General features: G+C 38.1%; 1 protein-coding gene across 4 annotated transcripts in view; it reads right to left on the bottom strand.

Annotated features, from left to right (window-relative positions):
- The window catches only part of PLCH1 (phospholipase C eta 1), a 124,028-nt gene that overhangs the window by 31,816 nt on the left and 69,535 nt on the right, over nt 1-22,677 (bottom strand). For all 4 annotated transcript variants that reach the window (XM_087725334.1, XM_087725335.1, XM_087725337.1 and 1 more), the window contains 6 exons: nt 21,805-21,898; nt 17,249-17,452; nt 16,226-16,346; nt 13,704-13,875; nt 4,714-4,821; nt 2,149-2,310 (listed from right to left, as the gene is read on the bottom strand). In XM_087725334.1, coding sequence (XP_087581460.1) covers nt 2,149-2,310; nt 4,714-4,821; nt 13,704-13,875; nt 16,226-16,346; nt 17,249-17,452; nt 21,805-21,898 — 861 coding nt within the window. The remainder of the gene's footprint in view (nt 1-2,148; nt 2,311-4,713; nt 4,822-13,703; nt 13,876-16,225; nt 16,347-17,248; nt 17,453-21,804; nt 21,899-22,677) is intronic.

Below are 22,677 nucleotides of genomic sequence, written 5' to 3'. Positions count from 1 at the left end.
TCTTCATTTTATTGCATAAACAAGTATATACTATATTATTATGCACAGAAATAGAGATTCTAAATATTATTTAATTTTCTATATATTTGTAAATTGTAGATACATTCAGTAAATAAAATACCTACAGAAATCTAATGCTCCCAAAACATGTTTTGTACTCAGACACTTAAATGAAGTCAAACCAAATATTACCCAGGAGGACCAATCCTATCGTTTGACATTCTGAAATAAATAGGAAAGACAAGAAAACAGAACCAGAGTCATAGTTCTAGCCCATCTGAGATTCACACAAAAGAAACTCCCTAGAGTCAACAGCTTGATGATATGTGACAGGATCCAGTGTTTCTGTCAGAACATGCATTCATACAGAGCTGAAAAAGACACTGAGATACATTCCCTCAGCTATTCACAGTGCAAGTTGTTTCCATTATACAACATGTGGCCTGACATATACAACATCCATTCACTTTTTGGTGCAGAACAAGGAACGATTTTTCCCTGCCCATTTTCTAGTCTTAGTCAAAATTTATAGGCTAACCATTAATTGCAGATATTCATTTCCAGTTTAGGGTGCATATATAATGTGGGAATATCTTTAATAATACATCAAGTCACCTACATTCTTCACACACTACTTGGAAACTCCAAGGTGGCACCGAGCATATAAAAATAAGAGTATAAAGGAGAAAAGCACATATTCATGTGACTGAAGGATATATCCACACTGAAACAACAATACTTTGACTGACTGAAAGAACAACAATACTTTGACTGACTGAAAGACCAAGAAAGGGGGTGTGGATGAATTCTCCAGAGCATTTGAACCAGTAGGTGAAGCTTTAGTGTGACCGATCCAAAGTTGAAATAAGGAAAATCCTAAAAGCTCATAAACTACGGAACAGCCTGCCTCTTAAAGTTGTGGGGCTCCATAACTTTTGAGAAGATGCTGATGAAATGAATATGAAACAGTTTTGACTAATGTATATTGCATATTTTCATTTCTATGGGTATGGCTAAGATAACCTAACAAAATAAAGCTTTCAAGATTTCAAAAAAGATGAAATAGCCATTTGCACAATACACAAGCTCACCATTTTGGTATTCAAAATAATAAGTGTTTTTTTTAAAGCAACTTCCAGTTTCTGGGAAATAAAAAATAGAATAATAGATTTAAGTCATCTAGTCCAACCTGAGAACACAACACCCTGCCAACAAAAGTGTATATAGTCAAGGCTATTGTTCCTCAGTTGAAATGCATGGCTGTGAAGTTTGAACCATAATGAACGCTACGTGCCAAAGAATTGAGGCCTTTGAACTCTGGTGCTGGAGAAAACTCCTGCAAGTCCCTTGGACTGCAAGGCTATCAAACCAGTTAGTTCCTAGAGGAGATCAACCCTGACTGCTCTTTAGAAGGCCAGATCCTGTAGATGAAACTTAAATACTTTGGCCACCTAATGAGAAGGAAGGACTCACTAGAGAAGAGCCTAATAGTGGGAAAGATTGAGGGCAAAAGAAGAAAGGGACGACAGAGAATGAGGTGGCTGAATGGAGTCACCAAAGCAGTAGACGTGAGCTTAAATGGACTCCAGAGGATGGCAAAGAACAGGAAGGCCTGAAGGAACATTGTTCATGAGGTTGCGATGGGTCAGACCTGGTTTCACAACTAACAACAACAAAGTCCAACCTTCTGCTCAAACAGTCCAGTTAAAAGAAATGAAGTCCAACTCTTTTGATTTTGTTTTTCTTTAGCAGCAAAAGTTCTTTATTTGTGGAAATAATGATCACTTCTCCTTTTTAAAGTCATATTTCTTGTATGCAGTTTGTTCTAATGGCTAAGGCACCAAACTAGAAAGTAGGTGATTGTGAATTGTAATCCTGCCTTAAGCATGAAAGCCAGTTGGTGACCTTGGGCCAGTTACAGTCCCAACTCATCTCACAGGATTGTTGTTCTGGAGAAAATAGGAGGAGGAAGGTGATTTGAATATGTTTGCTACGTTGAGTGATTTATAAAAATAAAAAGGCAGGATACATATAAATACACGCTGAATGAAAGAACAGCCATTTTTATGTGACTTCTGCAATCAGTTATAACTATATTTCAGAATAGCAGCAATAGATATTCCCAGAAGAGTAAGAAAAATGTCTTACCGGTTTAAAGTTCACATTTAAGCCCTCATGTGTTGCTTTTAAAAGGGCCCTCACAGTGAAGCTATCTGTGTCTTCTTTGTCTCTGATTTGAGACTCTTTGAGTAAGGATTCAAGTTTTTTTCTTATAAAAGACTCTATCTGATGTTCTGTTGTGCCATTGCTCTGAAAGAGATCAATACGCAGCAATACAAATTGTTAATCGGATTTTTGTAAAAAAAAACAAAAGGCAAATAGAGTTGGGAAACGTATTTAAACAATTATTTCTTATACATTCTATTGCCTTTCTTTTGAAGTAACTTAGAGCAAGAAAATAATTTAAATTTTTGGTCCATATACAGGATATCTGAGATAGCAGCTGCTGATATAAAAGAAAGAAAAACTACTTGACCATTTCCTTTATTTCCTTTGGGTATAATCTAAATATGCTGCAATCTATCTATCACAAGTGGCTTTTTATGAGTACCAACTAAAAACTAAAGTTTCCCCAATAAATTATCACTCCAGTTGATCAAAGAGAATTTGACATTCTTCAAAGAAAAGGGAATTTTGGAGAAATTCTTAGGGTAGAGGATGGTAGTCTTGTACTTCTTCTATTATAAGGTGGCCAAGGGAAGAATATGAATTCTTTTGACTTTCTCTGTACAAATGGCTCCCCAGCAGTCTGCAGCCTTCTTATCTTCCTACCATCTCCTTAACACAATGGCATTCATAAAAGAACATTTCCCTTTGGGCTTTCTCAGAAGCAGAGCTCCTGTCTACACTAAGGCTTCTCTTTACCTACACATGACATCTGCGAACCACTTAAGGTTTGGAAACACACAGCTCAACCAAAATGTTATGGAAAAGACATAGAAAATAAATGCACACAGCAATGTGAGCAATTAGACTTGTATAGTATTCAGTAGAATTTTATCTTGAGGTATACATTAGAAATCCAAGAAATTGATTCATTTTACTGTGGACTAGGAAATTGGGGTAGGATGAGGTCAGAGATAGAGATGCAAATGTAGATAATAAAATATACATTTATATGTCCATGCCTGCATCCATCTTCATTTAATCTAGATTTCATTGACCAAAGGGCACTTCGCTATTTTATCAAATCAAATCAAATATCCACATTTTACATAGCTCTATCAAAGATATGCCTTTTCCTCAAGAGGTTTACAATTTAAATTTTGATGGGGAAGACAGCACAGGTTGCTTAAAAAAATAAGTTACCCAGTGGTATAATTTATACTTATGCTTATTATTCAGCACTCTGATAATATTTATGACAGGTATTTCATGAATTATTGTGGTTGGTCACACAGTCAGTGAGATGTTCAGATTCAATTTGGCAATTTCACCCACCTATCAAATCCTTCTCAAGGATCTTAGAAAAGCAGATGTTGTGGTTTATGGGGTTAAAGATATTATCACAGGATGTAAACAGTTCCAAGTAAAGCTGCCTTTTGCAATTGACTGGTGATGATTTTGCAAAGACCGAGGCTGTTCAAGTGATACTCCAGATGTTTTGGGGTTGCACCCATGGTACTGTCTTTGCTTTCTTTTGCCACTTATACATGCAATTATTTTTATTAATAATAATAATAAATACGCTGATTCTTGGATAAGTGTTTCACATATTTCTGGAGCATCTCCCAAACATGCTGCTGTATCATATTTTTCATGATGAAGTAATAATATTAATGGCATTTAATTCCTGTAATTTTGAAGTTAATTATATTAAAATTGCAGTAAATTAAAACCAAGTTTCAAATGATGGTAGCACCTGGCGACTTTTATCTAGGATCAGAAGGTCTGATGGGGTCACGTCTGATTCTCATAGCAGAAAAAACAAAGGCCACAGGGGAGATGTAGCCACATAGCTGTTAATTTAAAAAGGCAGAAACAACACGTACATCTATGATTGAAATCTTGGAATTGTTCTGTAAAAACAGCAGGATTTCTTGGTTTTGTTAGACAGAGGTGTTTTTTTTAATGTTTGGCTTCCTATTTTTCCAAAAAATAGGTTACTTCACAAGTCTGCTTGGGGTTTGTGAAATGCAAAGATAACTTTAATCAGGGTATCTGGTGCAAGCAGATCTAACCACTTGGATAAAAGACCAACAGGAAATCCTATAGCTGTAGAATAGACTGGGAAGTTGAAAGCATTCCAGAAAAGCAATTATAGGTCACCTTATTGCAAAAAAAAAAAAAAAAAACCTACCACACACACACCTACTAAGGCTTAGCCAGGAAGTCACTAACTTCAAAGTCACTTCATTAAGTTAAAGTGAACTTTGGTTCTGGCCACACCTACTTTATATGCTATACGTTAAGGGAGAATAGGAGCATTACATCACTATTAAGGCAGTGTTGGAAAATCTAGATTTAAGCCTCCATCCGAAAATATACTAGATTATGGCTGTCAAACTCCCAGCCCGCAGGCCAGATGCATCACAGGCTGGCCACACTGATGCCCCGTTTAGCAAAGTAGAAAAAAGTTTTGATACATCATGTGATGCCGCCGTGACGACGTGAGTTTGACACCCTTGTACCAGATCTATTATATGGACTTACATAAGAAAAATTTAACTTGCAGTCATCTTCAATTTCATCAGCGCTGTCTTCATCAGAAACCTCTCCTTCTTCAGCATCTGCACCAAGACTATATGGGAGTTTTTTACCCTGAAAATGAAAATAATACATTTAAAAAAAAAACATTTGCTTTTCTGATAAGGAATTCAACTCTTACTTGTTCAGCAAAAAAAAAATAGCTTCCGATAAATGTACATTAGAAATCTAAGTAGATCCAATGATAAGTACAGTAGCATCATATGAAATTATTACTTAAAAAATTATGAGAGCAGGTAAAAATATGCAGTTTTATTCCAGTAGCTTTTAATTAATGAATTTGTCAATGTTCTCCTACTCTCTGTTATCTAAATTAAAATAAACAGACCCTTCACATTTTCTGATACACACACACAGACACACACACACACACACATATATATATATATATATATATATATATATATATATATATATATATATATATATATATATATATATATATATATATATATATATATATATATATATATATATATATATATATATATGCAGGTCTTGGCGTATTCGGGTCTTTTCCCATGTAAGATTCAGAGTATCTTGGCGACGTTTTGACGAGGTCCCACTCACCATCTTCAGCTGGTGCCTTTGGCTTCATGCTTGTGCGAGCAAAGCGTGATCAGAGCTGCTGTCTTTCTATAAATATTGGTGTGTGTGTGTGTGTGTGGAGTGCTGGCTTTGTTGCTGTAAGGGGATTGGTTGGCTATGTTGTAAAATCTTGATTAGTTGATGGAGTTGATGTTTGCAGATTAGTCGGCTGTTTCGTAACAACCTGAGTGGCTTTGTGCCTATTGTTCTTTTTTGTTGTAACGACATGGGTAATGGGCTGTGTGATGACATCCTGAGCTCTATTGTAGTGATATCCTGAGTCCTGTGCTGCAACCTCCTGGGGGGTTGGCTGCGTTGTAACATCCTGAGCCTTTGTGTTGTAACCTTGTGAGTTCTGTGATGTAATGTCCTGCACAGATGGCTGCGGTGTAACATCCCAGGCTTTGCTTTGTCTCCGAGGTTGCGGTCTAGCCATGTGTTCATGGTATGTGTCAGTTTGCTTTGTGTGGCAGTCTGAGATATACATACATACATACATACATACATACATACATACATACATACATATGCTGGTAATGTTGTATTCACGTCTTTTTCCATGTAAGATTGAGATTGAGACACTTAATAATTTTGACCCAGAGCACAGCTTTTAAGTGACTGAAGATACTACCTTTTGTCCATGTTAGTTTCTCAATCACTTTTTCCGAATCTGTTCCCATCTAAAGCCAAGTTACATATTCTCCATGGCATATAGAACAGCTGTTTCTAGGACCTCTAACTGAGCATGGGATATCACATACTTGCATGCTTAACAATAGACTTGTTGAATTGGACCAAAAATAGATCCGATCCAGGGATGTATTCCAGCCAGATGCCTCCTGGGAAATTCACCAGCAAAAGATGAATATAACATGTCCCCCTCTAACTAGTTTTCATAGTCTGAATTCAATATATAGCGGTTAATGACAAACAACCTGTTATCTTCCATTAATTTATCTAATCCTATTTTTAAAAAACTTTCTAATTAGTAATTAGCTTGTTCATTAAAGAACAAGCTGACACATTTGAAAAAGTATATCTCTCATTGCTCAGGCACATAATTTTATACACTTCTAGATGTATTATCATACTTTCTATACTTTGTTTTGCTAATTTAGTAGCAGTTGCCGATTTGGATACAGTGCACAGCCTAACGTTCAACCCAACTGTGATAAATCAATCCCATAAATAAGAAAAAATATAACTGTCTAAAGCCCTGAAAAGCCGTAATCAATCTTGGGCTGGGAACCAAGTCAATAAAAGGAAATTTCCAGAGCTCTAAAGTGCTCTGTGAATGAAGCAACTTTAAATATAATGTAACTCAAGACTATTCCTACATCTCTTCTGTATCTGTAATATAGATCTCTCTTCATGAGCACCTCTTCATAGAGTCTTGTTTAATCATAGTTTCTTAATATTTGTTGGTTAAGGCAACAAGTGGTTTAATTTTCGATCAAATGGTTGCGCTACATTTTATAACACAGTAATTTAATAAAAGTCTGGAAACCCCATTAAAACAGGACTGATGAGAGTACATCAAGTCACATGTACTGGAGATTTCTGAAGTGTATCAGCTATACTGAACAGACAGGTGTTAGTACTGTATGTCCTCATTTAATGGAAAAAGTAAGTTAATTGTTCTGATCTAGGCTTCCTGAGACAGTAAAAAGCACACACTTAGTCTCAAAAACTCTCTTTTTATTTCACCGGCTGTGAATTATGTTCATTCAGCCTGTAATGAGTCACAACTAGTTTATAAAGACTCTGACAAAAGTCTGCCAAAGTCTTTCGGGATAAGGTTGATAAGCACCCACCTTTATCTCTCTTGAAACGCTGCCAAAGATCTAATTGGCAATTAGCTTTGCAAGGCCACATGGAGCACAGAGTCAAAGTGGAGCTTCAGAATTTAAACCAACCAGCATGAACAAAGTTGCTTCCTGCAAAAGCTCACATGCCTTTTCTCCTCCTTTATGTCTTATGAGAGGGGCCAAAAATCTCCAAGTCTTATTCTCGAGTTGTCCCTTTTGTCTTAACTTCTGGCAGCTCTGCGCATGCACACACTGGGAACATGCTCCCCCTGTTCCTCTGCCTCGCTGATGTCTGACTCTGGAGGTTCTGTAGGCAGCATCAGATGGCCCTGGGGCCCCCTATGTGCCTCTGATGCAGAGCCCTCGTCCGAGCCTTCCCCAGACTCCAGAACTGACCCATGTTCCTCCTCAACCTCCTCACTGGCCGATTCTGCTGCCAGCTCTGCAGGCCACCAGTGGACCACAATACTAATGTGTTTAGGCAGACTGAGATGGTCCCATTGGTTAAAACCAGTATAGGCAAAGGGAAACAAAGCAATAATGGTGGTAGAAGACACTATGGTAAGGGTTTAAAGTCAAAGCAGTTGAATTTAAAGTAGTTGGAGTAGCAGTAGCTAGAGTAACGTAGCAGTGGGGAAGAATGGCAAAGAATGAGTAGTAAGTAACAGTGTGAGTACATGAGTCTTGTCTTGTGGGTGTTGTTTAGGAACCTGTGCGGTTATTGGCTGTTTTGTGATTTGAGCCATCAAGCTGGATCTAGTTGAAAAGAACTCATGACAGGCATAATGATAAAACTATAATATAGCCTGGGTTTATAGTTCTAGACTCCCCATATCTCTTTTGCACAGTTGACAGAGTTATTGAAAAGGATGTCAGGATTTAACAGCCGACAAGAGTAAGAAAGCCTTTAAGAAGTAAATTCATGGAGAGCTTAGCTCTTCAGAAAATCCTTTTCCACTGCCATAACCTGATCCTCCCTGAACAGCCCTTTGTAACTGCTTGTCTTTTGATAAAAGGACTGGCGGCTATTTCCTACTAATCTTTGTTGGGCTTTTTTGTTCTGTGCTATAAGAAGGTTAAGGTTAATACTGAAGATATAAAAGGCAAGCAGTGGCCTCTGACAGCCCATATAGGCAAGAAAAAAAAAAGGACCATTAAAGTGGTGCACAGACCATGCAGCTCCCTGTAACAGACTGGTGATTTGCAGCACATTTTACTCTGAGATTTAAAGGTGACCTAAGAAATCATAATTAGCTAAAAGTGCCTTCTGCACTTTCATCGAAATGGCTCCAAATGGTACATTAGTCACATACTGTAGTATCCTTTCATAAGCCAAACCTCACAGATATGATCTTTGGCTACCCTTCATTCAAAATTTTTAATTCAGAACTTCCTAAACATACGGTCTTGGAAATACGCTTATCAGGATTAGAAACCGGAAAGGCATACTTGTCTAAATGAAAAATTGGATGAAAATGATTCTTTTTTAACAGCATGAATGAGCAGGAAAATAATCTGTTAGACACGTGTGCTCTAATCAGCCTCTATTTGGCTTACTGCTCACAAAGTGACAGGGTGAGTAACATCTCAGGGTGAGTAATAAACAGCTGTTCCAAAACTTTTTTGCCAGAATGTAGATAAACCACTTCCACCCAGTTCATATATAAAAGGCAAAGGCTCCCTTAAGTTCAATTCCTAATGATTGCCCGAATCCAATCATTCTGTCAATGCCTTCTCCTGGCATGGTTCAACTTCTCTGCAATTGAAATTGCACAGAAATTTCATATCTAAAGCCCTACTTAACTGCCAAGGCTGATAAAGTAACTTTTAAGAATGTAACTGATACTGCCATTGGTGAGATACTGCCACCTATTGAAACAGTTTAAGCATAAGGCAGAAAAATTATATATAGTAATCACCAGAAAACTGTAATAGAGCAGGGGTGTCGAACTGGCAGCCAGCGGGCTGGATGCATCACACACAGGCCACGCCCACCCTGGCTCCGCAAAGGCAAAAAAATCACAATAGGTTATGTGATGTCACGTGACGTAATCGAGTTTGACACCCATGTAATAGAGCACCAAAGCTGCTAAATGAAATTAAATGGCTAAATGTTATCGACAACTCTACTCCATTCCTGGGAAAATCTCACACTGTTACTAGTTTAACATGGCTCAAAGGCTCCTATACATACGTATTTGGATCTTCACATTGCTCTGAAAAATCAGAACAATTAATCAGTGGGAAAACTTGCCTCCAGAAATTGTGGGTGCTCCAACACTGAAGGTTTTTAAAAAATTGCATTGTCCAAAATGGACAGGGAGTTAGACTCGAAGACCACCAAGGTCCCTTCCAACTCTGTTATTCTGTTAAATCTGTTAAATCACTTTCTGCACACTTCTTTAGAGAAACATTTGCCATGTGCATAGAAAGAGTTACATTTTCATTAATGGCACATTTGCAGAATGGCTCCTATCATAGAAATGCATACCTACTATAGTTTATAATCTTTTCAACGGCAGGGTAAAAGTTTATTATTTTCCCAGATTTTTAAATGACTCCTCAGACCAACACCCAAAACTAGTCACTCTGAAAGACTTCTGACATTGGGGGATGCTAAAAGTTTTAAGCCACATGTGTATGGTGTCAGTTTAAACTATGCTCATTTATTATTGATTCCTATACTGAGCAGGGAGTTGAATTTGGTGGCCTACATAACCGCATCCAACTATGATCTCGGCTACATTTTTTTATATTGTGCTGCACTTTTATTGTTCTCTTTATATGCTACCCCAAGAAACTTAATTAGATATTCTAACAAGGAATATATTACTCAAACATGCTAGAAATCAATCAATCATATAAAACAAAACAATGAGAGAACAATAAATTACACTAAGTATTTCCATATGCATAATATCATTTGTATTATAAGCTATTTGAGACAAATAAATGACTAACTGAAAATTATGTGCCAGAACTCTTAATTATTTCATTTTTCGTTATCAAGCTTTTGTCTTCATAACTGCACAATGATGGATTTAAATGTCCTTTTCCATCAGAGAAGCAGTTATGGCTACTTTAAAAAGCAGTTGGTACATGGAGCTTGCAAACCTAGTAATGTTATTTAGGGGTAGTAGTGTGTTACTTGCAGGAGCTGATTAACTGAGATTTGGCAAAGCATTTTGTTAATAAAAAGTATGACTGAGATTGATCTTCAGGAAATTAAACCTGCTTGTTACAAGGTGCGCTGATATGACTCATCCAATTTTGATTAGTTCCAAATTCCAATAAAAACGTACTGTTCTACAGAAGACACTGTCACCTTATTTATGTATTTCATGTCATCTTTTTATCAGCACTGCAATAGCCTTTGTACTAAGCAGAATCACATGAAATAGAAATGCACCAGTGATGGCGAACCTTTTTTGGCTCACGTGCCAAAAGCAGGGAGAGTGCAGGGGGGTTGTGTGCGGGTGTGCCACACCCATGCTATGAGCATGACCACAGCGCGCATGCACACATGACAAGCGCTCCCCCATTTTTGGTGTGCTTTTTTCATCCTCCCCAGGCTCCAGAGACTTCATAGGAGCCTGGGCAGGGCAAAAACAGCCTCCCCTGCCCCACCCTTTCAGTTTGTTTGTAGGGCTGTTTTTCGTCCTCTGGAGCCTTCAGGGAAGCCTCCTGAAGGCCCCTGAAGGCTCCAGAGGGCTAAAACCGGCCCTACGAGCAACCCAGAAGTGACTTCCAGTTTCCTCATAGTGTCGGTTTTTTCCCTCCGGAGCCTTCAGAGAAGCCTTCTGAGGGCTCCTGAATGCTCCAGAGGGCTAAAACCGGCCCTACGAGCAAACTGGAAGTCTGTTCCCAAACTTCTGATTTGCCCATAGGGCCAGGTTTTTTGCGCTAAGCCTCTGGAGGGTGAAAAATGGCCTCAAAAGAAGGCCGGTCAGCTGGCCAGCACACACATGCCTTACGTGCCTTGCATGACAAATGGCTCGCGTGCCATAGATTTGCCATCACGGATCTAGTCAAATGAAAGACGCATTTAGGAAGCACAGATTTGGCTTTGGGTTCACTGAGGTAGTGTTCACCCCACTAAAGTCTCTTCTTTAGAAGTATCAAAGGGCAGTCATCGGATATAGATAGCACACTCTCAAAAGATGGAATTCAAAAGCAATACAAAACTCTCTTCCGCAAAAGATAAAGAGTGACCAGTGTGGTGGTTCTGCTTTCCATCAGAGTTTTCCCTAGTTTGGGTATCTTAAAAAAGAATGGCGTTTTTTGCCCAAAATTCCAAAAGGATGTTGAGAATTCTGGAAGCTGAAGCATCCACATTTGCAGGTTGGAGAAGGCTGCTACAAGGATGTTGCTAAATGGTTCATCTAAGATCCAAACAAGGAAGCTACAGGTAGCCTAGAAAAATGGGCAAATCTTTACTGTTTTTTTTTCCAGTGGTTAGGTGCATTGACCATTGTCGTCAATCTGTCAGACCCATCTTTTACCTTTTGGATTTCAGACCTGCTACACTTTCTACTGTGGGAAAATGGGGGTGGGATTATACAGAGTATGGGTGATGTGTAGCCATAATAATATTCTTTCTCAGAAAGTCAAGGTTGCTTTGTCCCTGCACCTGGACAGATGTGGATGGGAGAAATCTTTCTTTGTGGCAATGAATGATTGAACCATGTGATGAACTTGTGGGTGTTGGGGCAGGGTCTTGAACTTTCAACTGGGTGGGAAAACCTGGAAGCTTTCAGATTCAGATTTTCCCAGATGTGCCAATAGGACATCTCTAATAAAATGGAACTTTGAGGAAACTCAAGCTTCGAAGTTTTCTTTCATTGGGGGTGTTACTTGGAACCCTGACACAATCATGATTTCATACTGTATATAAATTAAATATATTCAAATATAAATAATAATCAATCCTATGCATCCCAAATGCTCTATTAAAAGATACAAAAATTCTCTTATTTTGAATAAACACTTTGATTAAATGTTGTCAAAAACATTTATGTTGCGGATATGATGCACTGGCAATTCAACTTTACCTAATAAATAAAAGTATTAATCTGGAGATAAGAGGACTTCATGAAATATTATTAATGAAGTAATTAAGTGTTAATAGCTAGCTTCAAATATCTGGAAGTCTTTTATCTACTTGTGTCTTCTGTTTTACCTACAGGAAAGAAAGATCTATTGTGTAATGTTTTGAAGAGCAGAAATAGAATATAAAAAGGAAATTGTAAGGGAGCAGAGCTTTTTTTAACTAAACTTTGGGAAATGTTTGGTCATATAACTTATTCAACAGAGAGATAAATTACATTGAGTGGTGATGGACTCTCCTTCAATAGAGATATTCAGCAGAATATGTATACCTGTTTCCTGTTGTGACTCAGCAGCAGTCTTCTGTGAGTCTTTTCGGGATGCAAGATTAATTATGCAGCTGGGGCTTGTTATGGGCATATTCTGGGGATAAAAGGACGGATGGTGCCAAGCCCTAGTTGCAGGAGTCAACGTTCCTTGGTTCGTTCAACATTGAGAGCCAAGAGCCAAGGTGGCGCAGTGGTTAAATGCAGCACTGCAGGCTACTGCTAGATCAGCAGGTCAGCGGTTCAAATCTCACCGGCTCAGGGTTGACTCAGCCTTCCATCCTTCCGAGGTGGGTAAAATGAGGACCCAGATTGTTGGGGGCAATATGCTGACTCTCTGTAAACCGCTTAGAGAGGCCTGAAAGGCCTATGAAGCGGTATATAAGTCTACTGCTATTGCTATTGATTGATCAGCAGTTGTGGTTTATGTAAGATACACTTGGAGAAGTGCTTTGTTTTCTGTAACCCTGATTCAAGGATACACTTGGAGAAGTGCATTGTGTTGTAAGAGTTTTTGTTTGGTATTCTGTTATCTCGTCAGAGACTGTATTTATGTTATTTTTGGGCTCGCAGCCAGTCTGAGCCGAGAACTGATAATGAGAGTTCCTTTTAAGTTGTTTGCCTGTCGTCTGTTTAACGAGCAGAGAAGGGAGGACAGAACAGTTTCCTATGTATAACAGACAAAGGATATTGAACTCGATCATGGATATAAAATGTACAGACTGGGGCCATACTTCAATATCATTCTCGTACTACCCCTTCAGAGGTCTCCAAATAAGGAATGGGTTAAAAATGTCAATCCATTCTTTCTTTTGCTTTCTCAGGGCTGGAGTTTTAAGAGCCTCCTAAATTAATATCTGTAGACTTGCATATACTTATGGTTTGCTCCTTAAAACCCTCTCAAAATAGACCATGGTATTGCTAACTTTTGAGAATGATCCTCAACATTTTACCGACACTATTTGGGTCTTCCAGTTAACAGAAGAACCCCATGATCACTTCCATTTTAACATCCAGTTATTTAATATCACACACATACATCCCTACACACGGAACACAATTCTGGAGGAGACATCTCATCTGTAGATAGAATTTGAAAAGAAAAACCAAGCTAGATATAAGATTGAAATTACAGCTTTTCAGAAGACCACTCTTTGTAACTGTTTACCTTGACTAGGATTTTGCCCTTCAAACTCTGAGGACTTGGAAGTTGCTTGAGATCCCCGATGTTCACAGAAGTCAAATCTAGCTTGTCACCAAAAATCTCCTTGAGGTACTGGGCAATTTTCTTTTGCTGCTCAACATTACAGTGATTTTCAATAGACAATATAATCGGAAACCTAAAAATGAGAGGGAAATCATATTTTGAAAACATTGAAACCACTGCAGGGCAACACTATTTTTTAACTTCTATGAGTATGGAGTTCACAAAAGAAAACAATCAATCCACCAGTTGTTCACTGAGGACAGAAAGATACTAATGGATACAAGTTGTGAAATAATGTATATTTATTTAGAATTAATTTAAATTTCAGGACGACGATGAGTTACATCCTTTGATACTGAAAACATTTTAATAAAGAACTAGCAAAAATTTAATAAATGATTAGCAAAACTTTTATATATTATTTCTGAAAAATCCTGGAGTAGTGGTAGTGCCAGATGACTTGAAGAAGACATACTGTATCTTCCCCATCTTCAAAAATTAAGGTGAAAGATCCAGGGAACTATATAGATTTGTCAAATTTCTAAAAGAATGTCATACCGAAGATCAAGATTTCTTCTCTTTACCTTCCATACTGCAGGACAAGGAATATCGGATTTCACTAAAGCAGATTCCAATTAGATAGAAACTAACTATAAGAGCGTAACTAATTAGCGCAAAATGTAGTTTTTTCTTCTTGACTGAGTAGGCTCAGTGATGGCTAAACCAGTGATGGCTAACCTTTTTGTCCTCACCTGCTGAAAGTGTGCGTGTGCGCAAGGCAGTGCGGGCATGTGGGCCCACACCCATTATGCTGTGCGTGCATGACACCACCACCACTGCGCCGCGTTTTGAGCGTAGCAGGCCTCCCTGCAGCCTCCTGGGACCAAAAAATTGGCCTAGGAGGCCTCCCAGGACCAAAAAGGGGGGGGCCTGCACACAGCACTCTCTCCCTGTCCCCCATGCATGCACATGTAACCCCCCCACCTCCCCCGCACACTGCACTTTCCCCCGTCTCCCATGCATGCACATGTAAACCCCCCGCCTTTCCTGCACATGCACTTGTATCTCCCACATGCTTGGCAGAGACCCAAAAATCAGCTGGCTGGCGGGAGGCACGCATGCATGGATGGTGGAGCTGAGCTAGGCGATGGCTGACATGCCTGCAGAGAGGGCTCTGCATGCCATAGATTCACCATCACTGGGCTAAACCACCCTCTGTCTGCGATACTTGAATTTGAATAAGTGCACCGAGCAGAGATTTGACATCAGTCATTTCATTTTTTATTAAAATCATGTTTGATAATCATGGATAATATAGAAAGAGAGGAAGCAGTACATAGTTCCATATTCGTCTCCATCTGCCTTCATTTCAATTACTCCTGGACTTACAACCATTTGTTTAGTGACTCCTTTGAAGTTACAACAGCTCGTGTCTCATGACTTTTTTATACTTACGACCACTACAGCCTCCCCGTGGTCATGGAATTAAAATTCAGACCCTGGGCAACCTTTATGTAATTATGTCAGTTATAGGTTCCCAGGGTCATGTGATCACTTTTGCAACCATTTTACTATCTTAATATGGTAACTGCAGTGATTTACTTAACAACTGTGGCACAAAAGATCATAAAATGGGGCAAAACTCACTTAACAACTATTTTGCTTAGCAACAGAATATGGGGCTTAGTTGCAATCATAGGTCAAAGGCTATCTATATTATTAAATTGACACTGACAACAGTACTGTGGGGGAAAAATGCCTTAAGATAGTGGAACTGTTTCAGCAGTTAATTGATAATGTTTTAACTTGAAATCTAAGCAGGATCGTGCCGGCTAGTATCTGGAAGGGAGACCATCAAGGAATAAGATAGCAATAGACAAGATTGGAAAGTTGAAAAACATCTTGGAAGAAGGCATGGCACTACTATACAGTTATCAAGAAAATTGCATGGTTGTGTTCATGAAGTCAACAGGAGGCAAAGTGAATTTGGTGGTTCTTTACTTCCATCTTAGGAAAAAAGTGATGGAAAAAACTGGTTATGAGATACTGGAGGAAGCCATCACTACCCCAATAAACTACACAGGCCAGCATCATATCTAGAATTCTAGAAACCATAATTAAAACATTAAGAGAACCTCTGTTTGAAAAATACTAATCTACCCTACATCTTCAAGTCATTTATCCTTGAAAAATAAATCCCTTTAAATACAAAGACATTTCCTACAAAAAATATACAGATTCGCTTTGCAAACCTTACAACACAGTAAATTGGACACTCTGTTATTAAAATACGATTGAGAAATAAAATTTGCTTTATGTTTGAAGAAAGAAATCTGTTATCAATTAAACACATATATTAACATATTATTTACAAACATAGTAATGAGAAGAGATTTGCACATCTCTCTTTTAATTGATTGCGATATTGCATAAAATACACAAATCAGAAGGTATTGTTTGCATACTGAATGTACTGTACTTACTCATTCTTAGTAAAGGCATTTTTGTTTATTACATCTATTACATCTTTAAAAGGTATTTTGGAAGTAAGGGTGTAGCCATGATGCACAACTGGTTCTCCATCTGGGCCATCCCAGCAATCAACTATCAAGACAAGAACATTGTTATGTTAAATGAATATTTTGCTGATACTTTCCCTTCCACGTAAACAGGCTGAAAGGAGATCAATGCCCCAAGCATATATTTGGCATTTGAAGATGCTATTCACAAGTGGACATTCTCTTATTATATGCATCAAGTCTCATCTTTCATAATCTATAAAGCTCATGCTGGCAAATGATTAAAGTTGACAAGCTATTATTATCACACAATAACAGCAACAGTTTTGCTGGAAAGAAAAGTACATCAGAATGTACAAGTGAGAATACTACCCAACCTTTTATTTATAGCTGTGTATATCAAAGTATTATTTTTTGTGCTGTATTCTGAAATATTTATTTATAGATAAAAGTAAAGGTTCCCCTCGCACATATGTGCTAGTCGTTCCTGACTGTAGGGAGTGGTGCTCATCTCCATTTCAAAGCCAAAGAGCCAGCGCTATCTGAAGACGTCTCCGTGGTCATGTGGCCAGCATGATTAAATGCTGAAGGCACACAGAACACTATTACCTTCCCACCAAGGTGGTCCCTATTTTTCTACTTGCTTTCTTACATGCTTTTGAACTGTTAGGTTGGCAGAAGCTGGGACAAGTAATGGGAGCTTACTCCATTACACGGTGCTAGGGATTTGAACCGCAGTTCGACAGACCTTTCTGATCAACAAGCTCAGTGTCTTAGCCACTGAGCCACTGGGTTTATTTATACAGAAGCATAAATTACTAGCATTTGGTCATATTCTGTTTTAAATATTTTGTAGGACTAGAACAGAGTAAATGGACATGTATGCACATATATGGAATACCTGTCTGGAAGGATCTAATGTTACATATTCATTGTAATAGTGGAAACTCCACAGCAATATACCACCAAGTGAAATAAAGAATACACCTTCAAGACATCGGCAGCCATCTTGTAAGACTCGGGCATACATCTCTACTTTAGACTGAGACAGAAGCTGGTCTCCAGTTAGATATGTGTTGTGGGAAGAAGCAATAAAATAGTTGCAAAGAGGTTGCTCCATATCCTGATGTACCTCGCTGTGCAGTGGATTGAACACATCACAGGCCGGACTGCACATAAAATTGGTGAAGCCTATAAAATTATTTAAAAAAATAGCAAAATATTGAAAAGTTGTATATTAAGTGCACTAATTTAGATCATTCATGAAAGGAATAACATCATAAAATAGAAACTGTTCAAGAATCATCACTCAGATACTTTCTTTCAAATGTCGTTCTAGCATTAGCCAAATGGTTACCATTGAGATCTCTTGCTTTAATGCTTCATACATTTTGATGCATAATCATAAGTCACTAATCACTTCCATTCCATCAGTAAGTAAGCCAAAACTGAGATTTTAGATACACATCCCAATTCATCCAAAGCATATTCAATGCTGAAGTGCTTTCCTTGTCTTGTCTATGGTCTGTTAAGACCTGAATCTTACAAGGCAAAAGCAATGGCTGTTTTATCTATTTTTGGAATTTATTTGACAGCATTTCAAGGATTTAGAAAACACAGCCCAACTGTGGCAAGTGTCATACATTATGACTTTTGATCTGAGGTATACGTTGGTTGTTCCATTCTAAAAGCAGGCAATACATCCAAGGCAGATGGAAATGTTTTGGATCCAATGCTTTCTGTAGCTGTTAGTAGTTTCGGCGACTTCAGCTAGTGCAGAACGCAGCCGCGCGAGTGATTGCAGGTGCACCTCGATTCACCCGCATAACACCTATCCTCCGCGAGCTGCGCTGGCTACCTGTCGATCTCCGGATGCGCTTCAAGGTGCTATTAATCACCCATAAAGCCCTACATGGCAGTGGATCTGGATACTTGAGAGACCGCCTTCTGCCAATTACCTCCCTGCGACCTATAAGATCCCATAGACTAGGCCTCCTCCGCATTCCATCGGCCAGCCAGTGTCGGCTGGCAACTACAAGGAGGAGGGCCTTCTCAGCAGTAGCCCCGACCCTTTGGAACGAGCTCCCCGTGGAGATTCGTACCCTCTCCACCGTCCAAGCCTTCCGCATAGCCTTGAAGAACTGGCTCGCCCGTCAGGCCTGGGGATAAGGATCGTTACCCCGCCCGAATGATGAATGTATGTTGTTTATTATTTTATTATATGTTGTTATCTTAATGTTGTATTCCCCCCTTCCTGGTTTTTCTGTGAGCCGCCCTGAGTCCCCTCAGGGAAAAGGGCGGCCTACAAATGCTAATAAACCTAAACCTAAACCTAAAGGAGATATCCCTTTTAATGGGTCTCTTACTAGTCATTCAAGATCAGAAATATAATACAATTGAGTAAAGCAGCCATTGAAGTGGCAGGTGACAGGATAGTGCAACACAACTGTGCCATAACCAATGTGGTAGCATCTCCTTTAATCAGATCCATTTTTTCCCAGAACCCACAATATCTCCATACAACCTTAAGAAAAGCCGTATTTCCTTTCTGCATAACTGGCAGATATAGAAAAGGAGATCACTTCAGATTTGAATATTGCTCACTTCTCTTCTGTTCCCATTCATGTCCTATTCATTTCATCATTGAGGGACAGCCCTTCTTGCACAAAGGGTCACATGATGAAATATCCCCTTCAATTACAAGGAGTAGCGAATCTCTTTGAAGAAATAATTTTTAATTAAACATTTCAAACCCCAAATTTCCTGGTCCCTTAACACTGAAATATAAGCTGGCTCATCATGAACATAGTAATGTTACACAGATGGCATACAAAACTAATTTAAAACAACAACAAGAACAAAAGACTGTGCAGGTTTTTAAAAAAGTTTTTCCAGTTCAAACTGAGTATAGAAATTATTCTAGTCACATAGAATATTAGTTTTGGTCTTTTTTAATGGAAAATAAGAACACAAGGAGATACTCGAGTAGAGCAACAAAAGAAAAAAATCAGTAAGGCTTTGGAGGTTCCAAAATGCTTAAGCTTATATATTAACCTTCTTTTCAGATTGTTTTCTCCAGCCTACCAGAAAGGATGTTTGTGATGAAAAGAAAAAAGAAAAGTTTCACAAAGACCCTGGAGAGCTTTGTTTTGTCAATTTTGATGTGCAGTTTCAGGCAAGATGGCCCACACTGTCTAGTTCCATCCATCTATCCATCCATATATTTTATTCATTCATTCATTGATACATTCATGCCACAGAAACAGGTCATCATCCTTACTATGGTAAGTACTACTTACTCAACTGCCCTCAAAATTAATTTCCATCTTTTAGAAACTTGTTTTACTGCAGCCTAATGCTGCTTAAAGCAATGTTGAGTTTAACAATGTTAAATTGCTGATCTTTATCCCCATAACAAGATGAATTACTAATGAGCTCTTTAAAATGACTGCGTCTACATACTAACCAAGCAGTCAATCCAAACTCTTTCACTTATAATAATCTAAATGTTTGAATTAGGAAGCCAACATGGGTATAGGCAGCATCTTATTAGCCAAGTAATTTCCAAGCCAGGTGGAAGGTGCACCCATGAAAATTTTGTTTGTGTTTGGCCTTTACAAAATTGGATGAACAGAAAATTAAATAATTTAATTAAATATGTTCAAAAGGAATACCCTTCAAGATCAGCTGCATGAAGCAAGAGAAATGGGATGGAATGTGTATTATTAGGTAAACCTGTGACCTACTTTCTTATGTCAGATGCAATGATGCAAGTTGGAAAGGACAGGACTGCATCATGTCATCATTTTTTTTTACTTGCTACAGGCATTGCTGGCCAGCCTGAGATATTTTGATGTTATTGACATTCCTTTAAATCCACCACAAAATACACAAAATAAACTTGGGTTGTTTTTTTTAATTACAGCGTAACTAATAATTTGTGTAAATCTCAAAATATGTTGCTCAATCATAGGACTGTTCACGGTAATTGCTTCAGATAATACTGAAATGAAGCACTCCTGATTCTGCAAGAAATAATTCCTGGACCATCCTTCTCTGTTTCAGAAAATGTTTCCTGAGAATTATTTGAAACTGCTTCTCTAAAGGTTCAATACAGACTAAGGTTTGGTGGTAGTCTTGAATATGAGCTTGTTGAGAGTAAATTGGGATGAGACTTTTCTCATCCAAATTTATTCTCAGCAAGCTCATATTCAAAACTACCAACAAGCTTTAGTCTGTTTTTTTTTTCTCCCTCAGGTTCAATGCTACAGCTGGAGTCTGGTGGTTAGGACGCTGGGTTGCAGGTTAGCAAATCTGAGTTCAAGACTTGAGTGCTACTGCATGGTGGGGTGAGCTCCCATCATTTTCTCCAGCTCCTTGAAAGGAGACTCTACAGGTGTCTCCCTGGCAACAGTGATGTCATTGGCTAATTCTTTCAAACTGGAAGCGCCTTACATGGTGCCTTCAACACGAAAAGGAATGCTACAACTCTAAACATGAGGGAGAATATTTCAGACCACTGCTAAATCTATATGTCAGCCTGTCAATTTAAATCCTGGGGGAAGTGAACTTGAGATAGGATATTTTCAAGACACAGGTAACTAACATGTTTCATACCAAACAGACACGCTAATATGAATTGCTGTTAAAAAACTTTCTTCAACTTATTGGAGCCACTTCTCCATTTCTAGATTCACCAGGTCAATATTTCTTGTATAATTTCTAAGCATGTTCACCAAATAATGTGAGAACAGCTCACTTCTATTATTTTCCATTTATTTAAAGAAGGCAAAATTATAAACAATAGCATTTGTTATTTGTAAAGTACTTTCTAGCTTTCAGTGCAAAATAACCTTTATAATGTTTGGATACTATAATTCCAGTTTAAAAGCTAGGAAGTGGAGGTTGACAGAAAGTGACTTTTGCAAGGCTATAGATATTGAGCTCAAGACAACATTAATTTGAACTGATACTATGTAAATTAAAGCCTATTTTCTCCATCTGGCAGACACTGGCATTGTTCATTTTTTTATGTTAAGTCTTGAAATAGAGAAAATTAATTATAGTCCTTTTTGTTCTGCTTAAATACTACTTCAACCAGCAGTCACTTACATTGTTTTCTCTCCTTGTTTCTAATTAAATCTAAATCTACCATTCTAAAGAGTAAGAATAGAAATGAATTTCAATGGAAAACAAACTCTGTCTCATAACAGCATCACATTCTGCATTATTCAGTCTCATTTATGTTTTCCATCATTAATTAAAATGCTAATAGACTGACCTCTCATTTACATACTGACATATTAATCTAATCTTTTTCTAGGCAGCACTCTTCATGTTTTCGAAGTACAATCTCTGCAATCACCCGCTACATGGACAAGAGTGATCAGCATGATGGGAGCTGAAATCTAACGAATTCCTAGAATGTCGGTATTGCAGAAGACTATATTAAGTCTCAATGAAGAAATTGCTCTAAAAGCTTTGCTCCATAATAGCAATGAAAAAATAGCATCCAAAAGAACTGAAATGCTAAAATATATTACCTTCTATTCCCAGGACATTCTGGTTCTTGTTTTCTTCTGAAACCTCGAATTTTCTTATGATGTCTAAACAATACTCTGTTGTCACATTATTCATCTGCACCAAAGATAAAATTGATACATTTCTTTTGTTTGTCTTCTGAGAAAAAGCGACCTCCATGTCAAAGTTTAAAATCCCATGGTTATATTTGGTGTGCAGTCAACAGTAACTACAACTGTCAGGATTTTTTCAATGACCTTTTACAGTAGTGAGTTGAAAATTATATATGTTGCTTTTGTTTTTGTAAGCATCACAACTATGCTTTAAATACTGCAGATAAACAGTAAACATAACTGAAACCATGCATTTCTCTGTTCCAAATTGTATTTATCCCCCCCACCACAGGATTTATGGTACAATAAAGCCTATAAGCAAAAAAAATGCATAGATCTGTAGTTCTGCAACAGATGTTTCCACATGTATGTATAATAGCAAAGGAAAGAACTATATATAGCTGTGTCACCCAGCATAGACATAAACAGTTTTGCATGGGTATCCATTCTCCTGTGGAAATTGGGAAAACCCAAATGTTATTCATGTTGCCTAGACCATAAGCAACATTAGAGTCATTTCTCTAGATACAATTGTCCCAGGTTGGTGACATTGTGCTCATCACTTTTTGACTCAGCTCATGAGATAATATCAATTACACTTTCCAGTGCATTGCAAATTACACACTCTTAATGAGAAGAGAATAACTGCATCTCAGTGTGAACTGTAGAGTCCTTGATGTTCTCTGAGTTTGATTGTTTGTTTGCAGACATTTTGTTATTAGACTGGATTGCATCTTCAGTGATAGAAGGGAGTGTGGTTTGCTATCTATTTATATTTGGTAT

The sequence above is a fragment of the Thamnophis sirtalis genome, unplaced genomic scaffold (genome assembly GCF_051295495.1).
Source record: "Thamnophis sirtalis isolate CommonGarterSnake01/CBP01778 unplaced genomic scaffold, rThaSir2_p1.2 scaffold_11, whole genome shotgun sequence".
Lineage (NCBI taxonomy): Eukaryota > Metazoa > Chordata > Lepidosauria > Squamata > Natricidae > Thamnophis > Thamnophis sirtalis.
The sequence above is the reverse complement of the archived record's forward strand: the minus strand, read 5'-3'. Positions and strand labels throughout refer to the sequence as shown.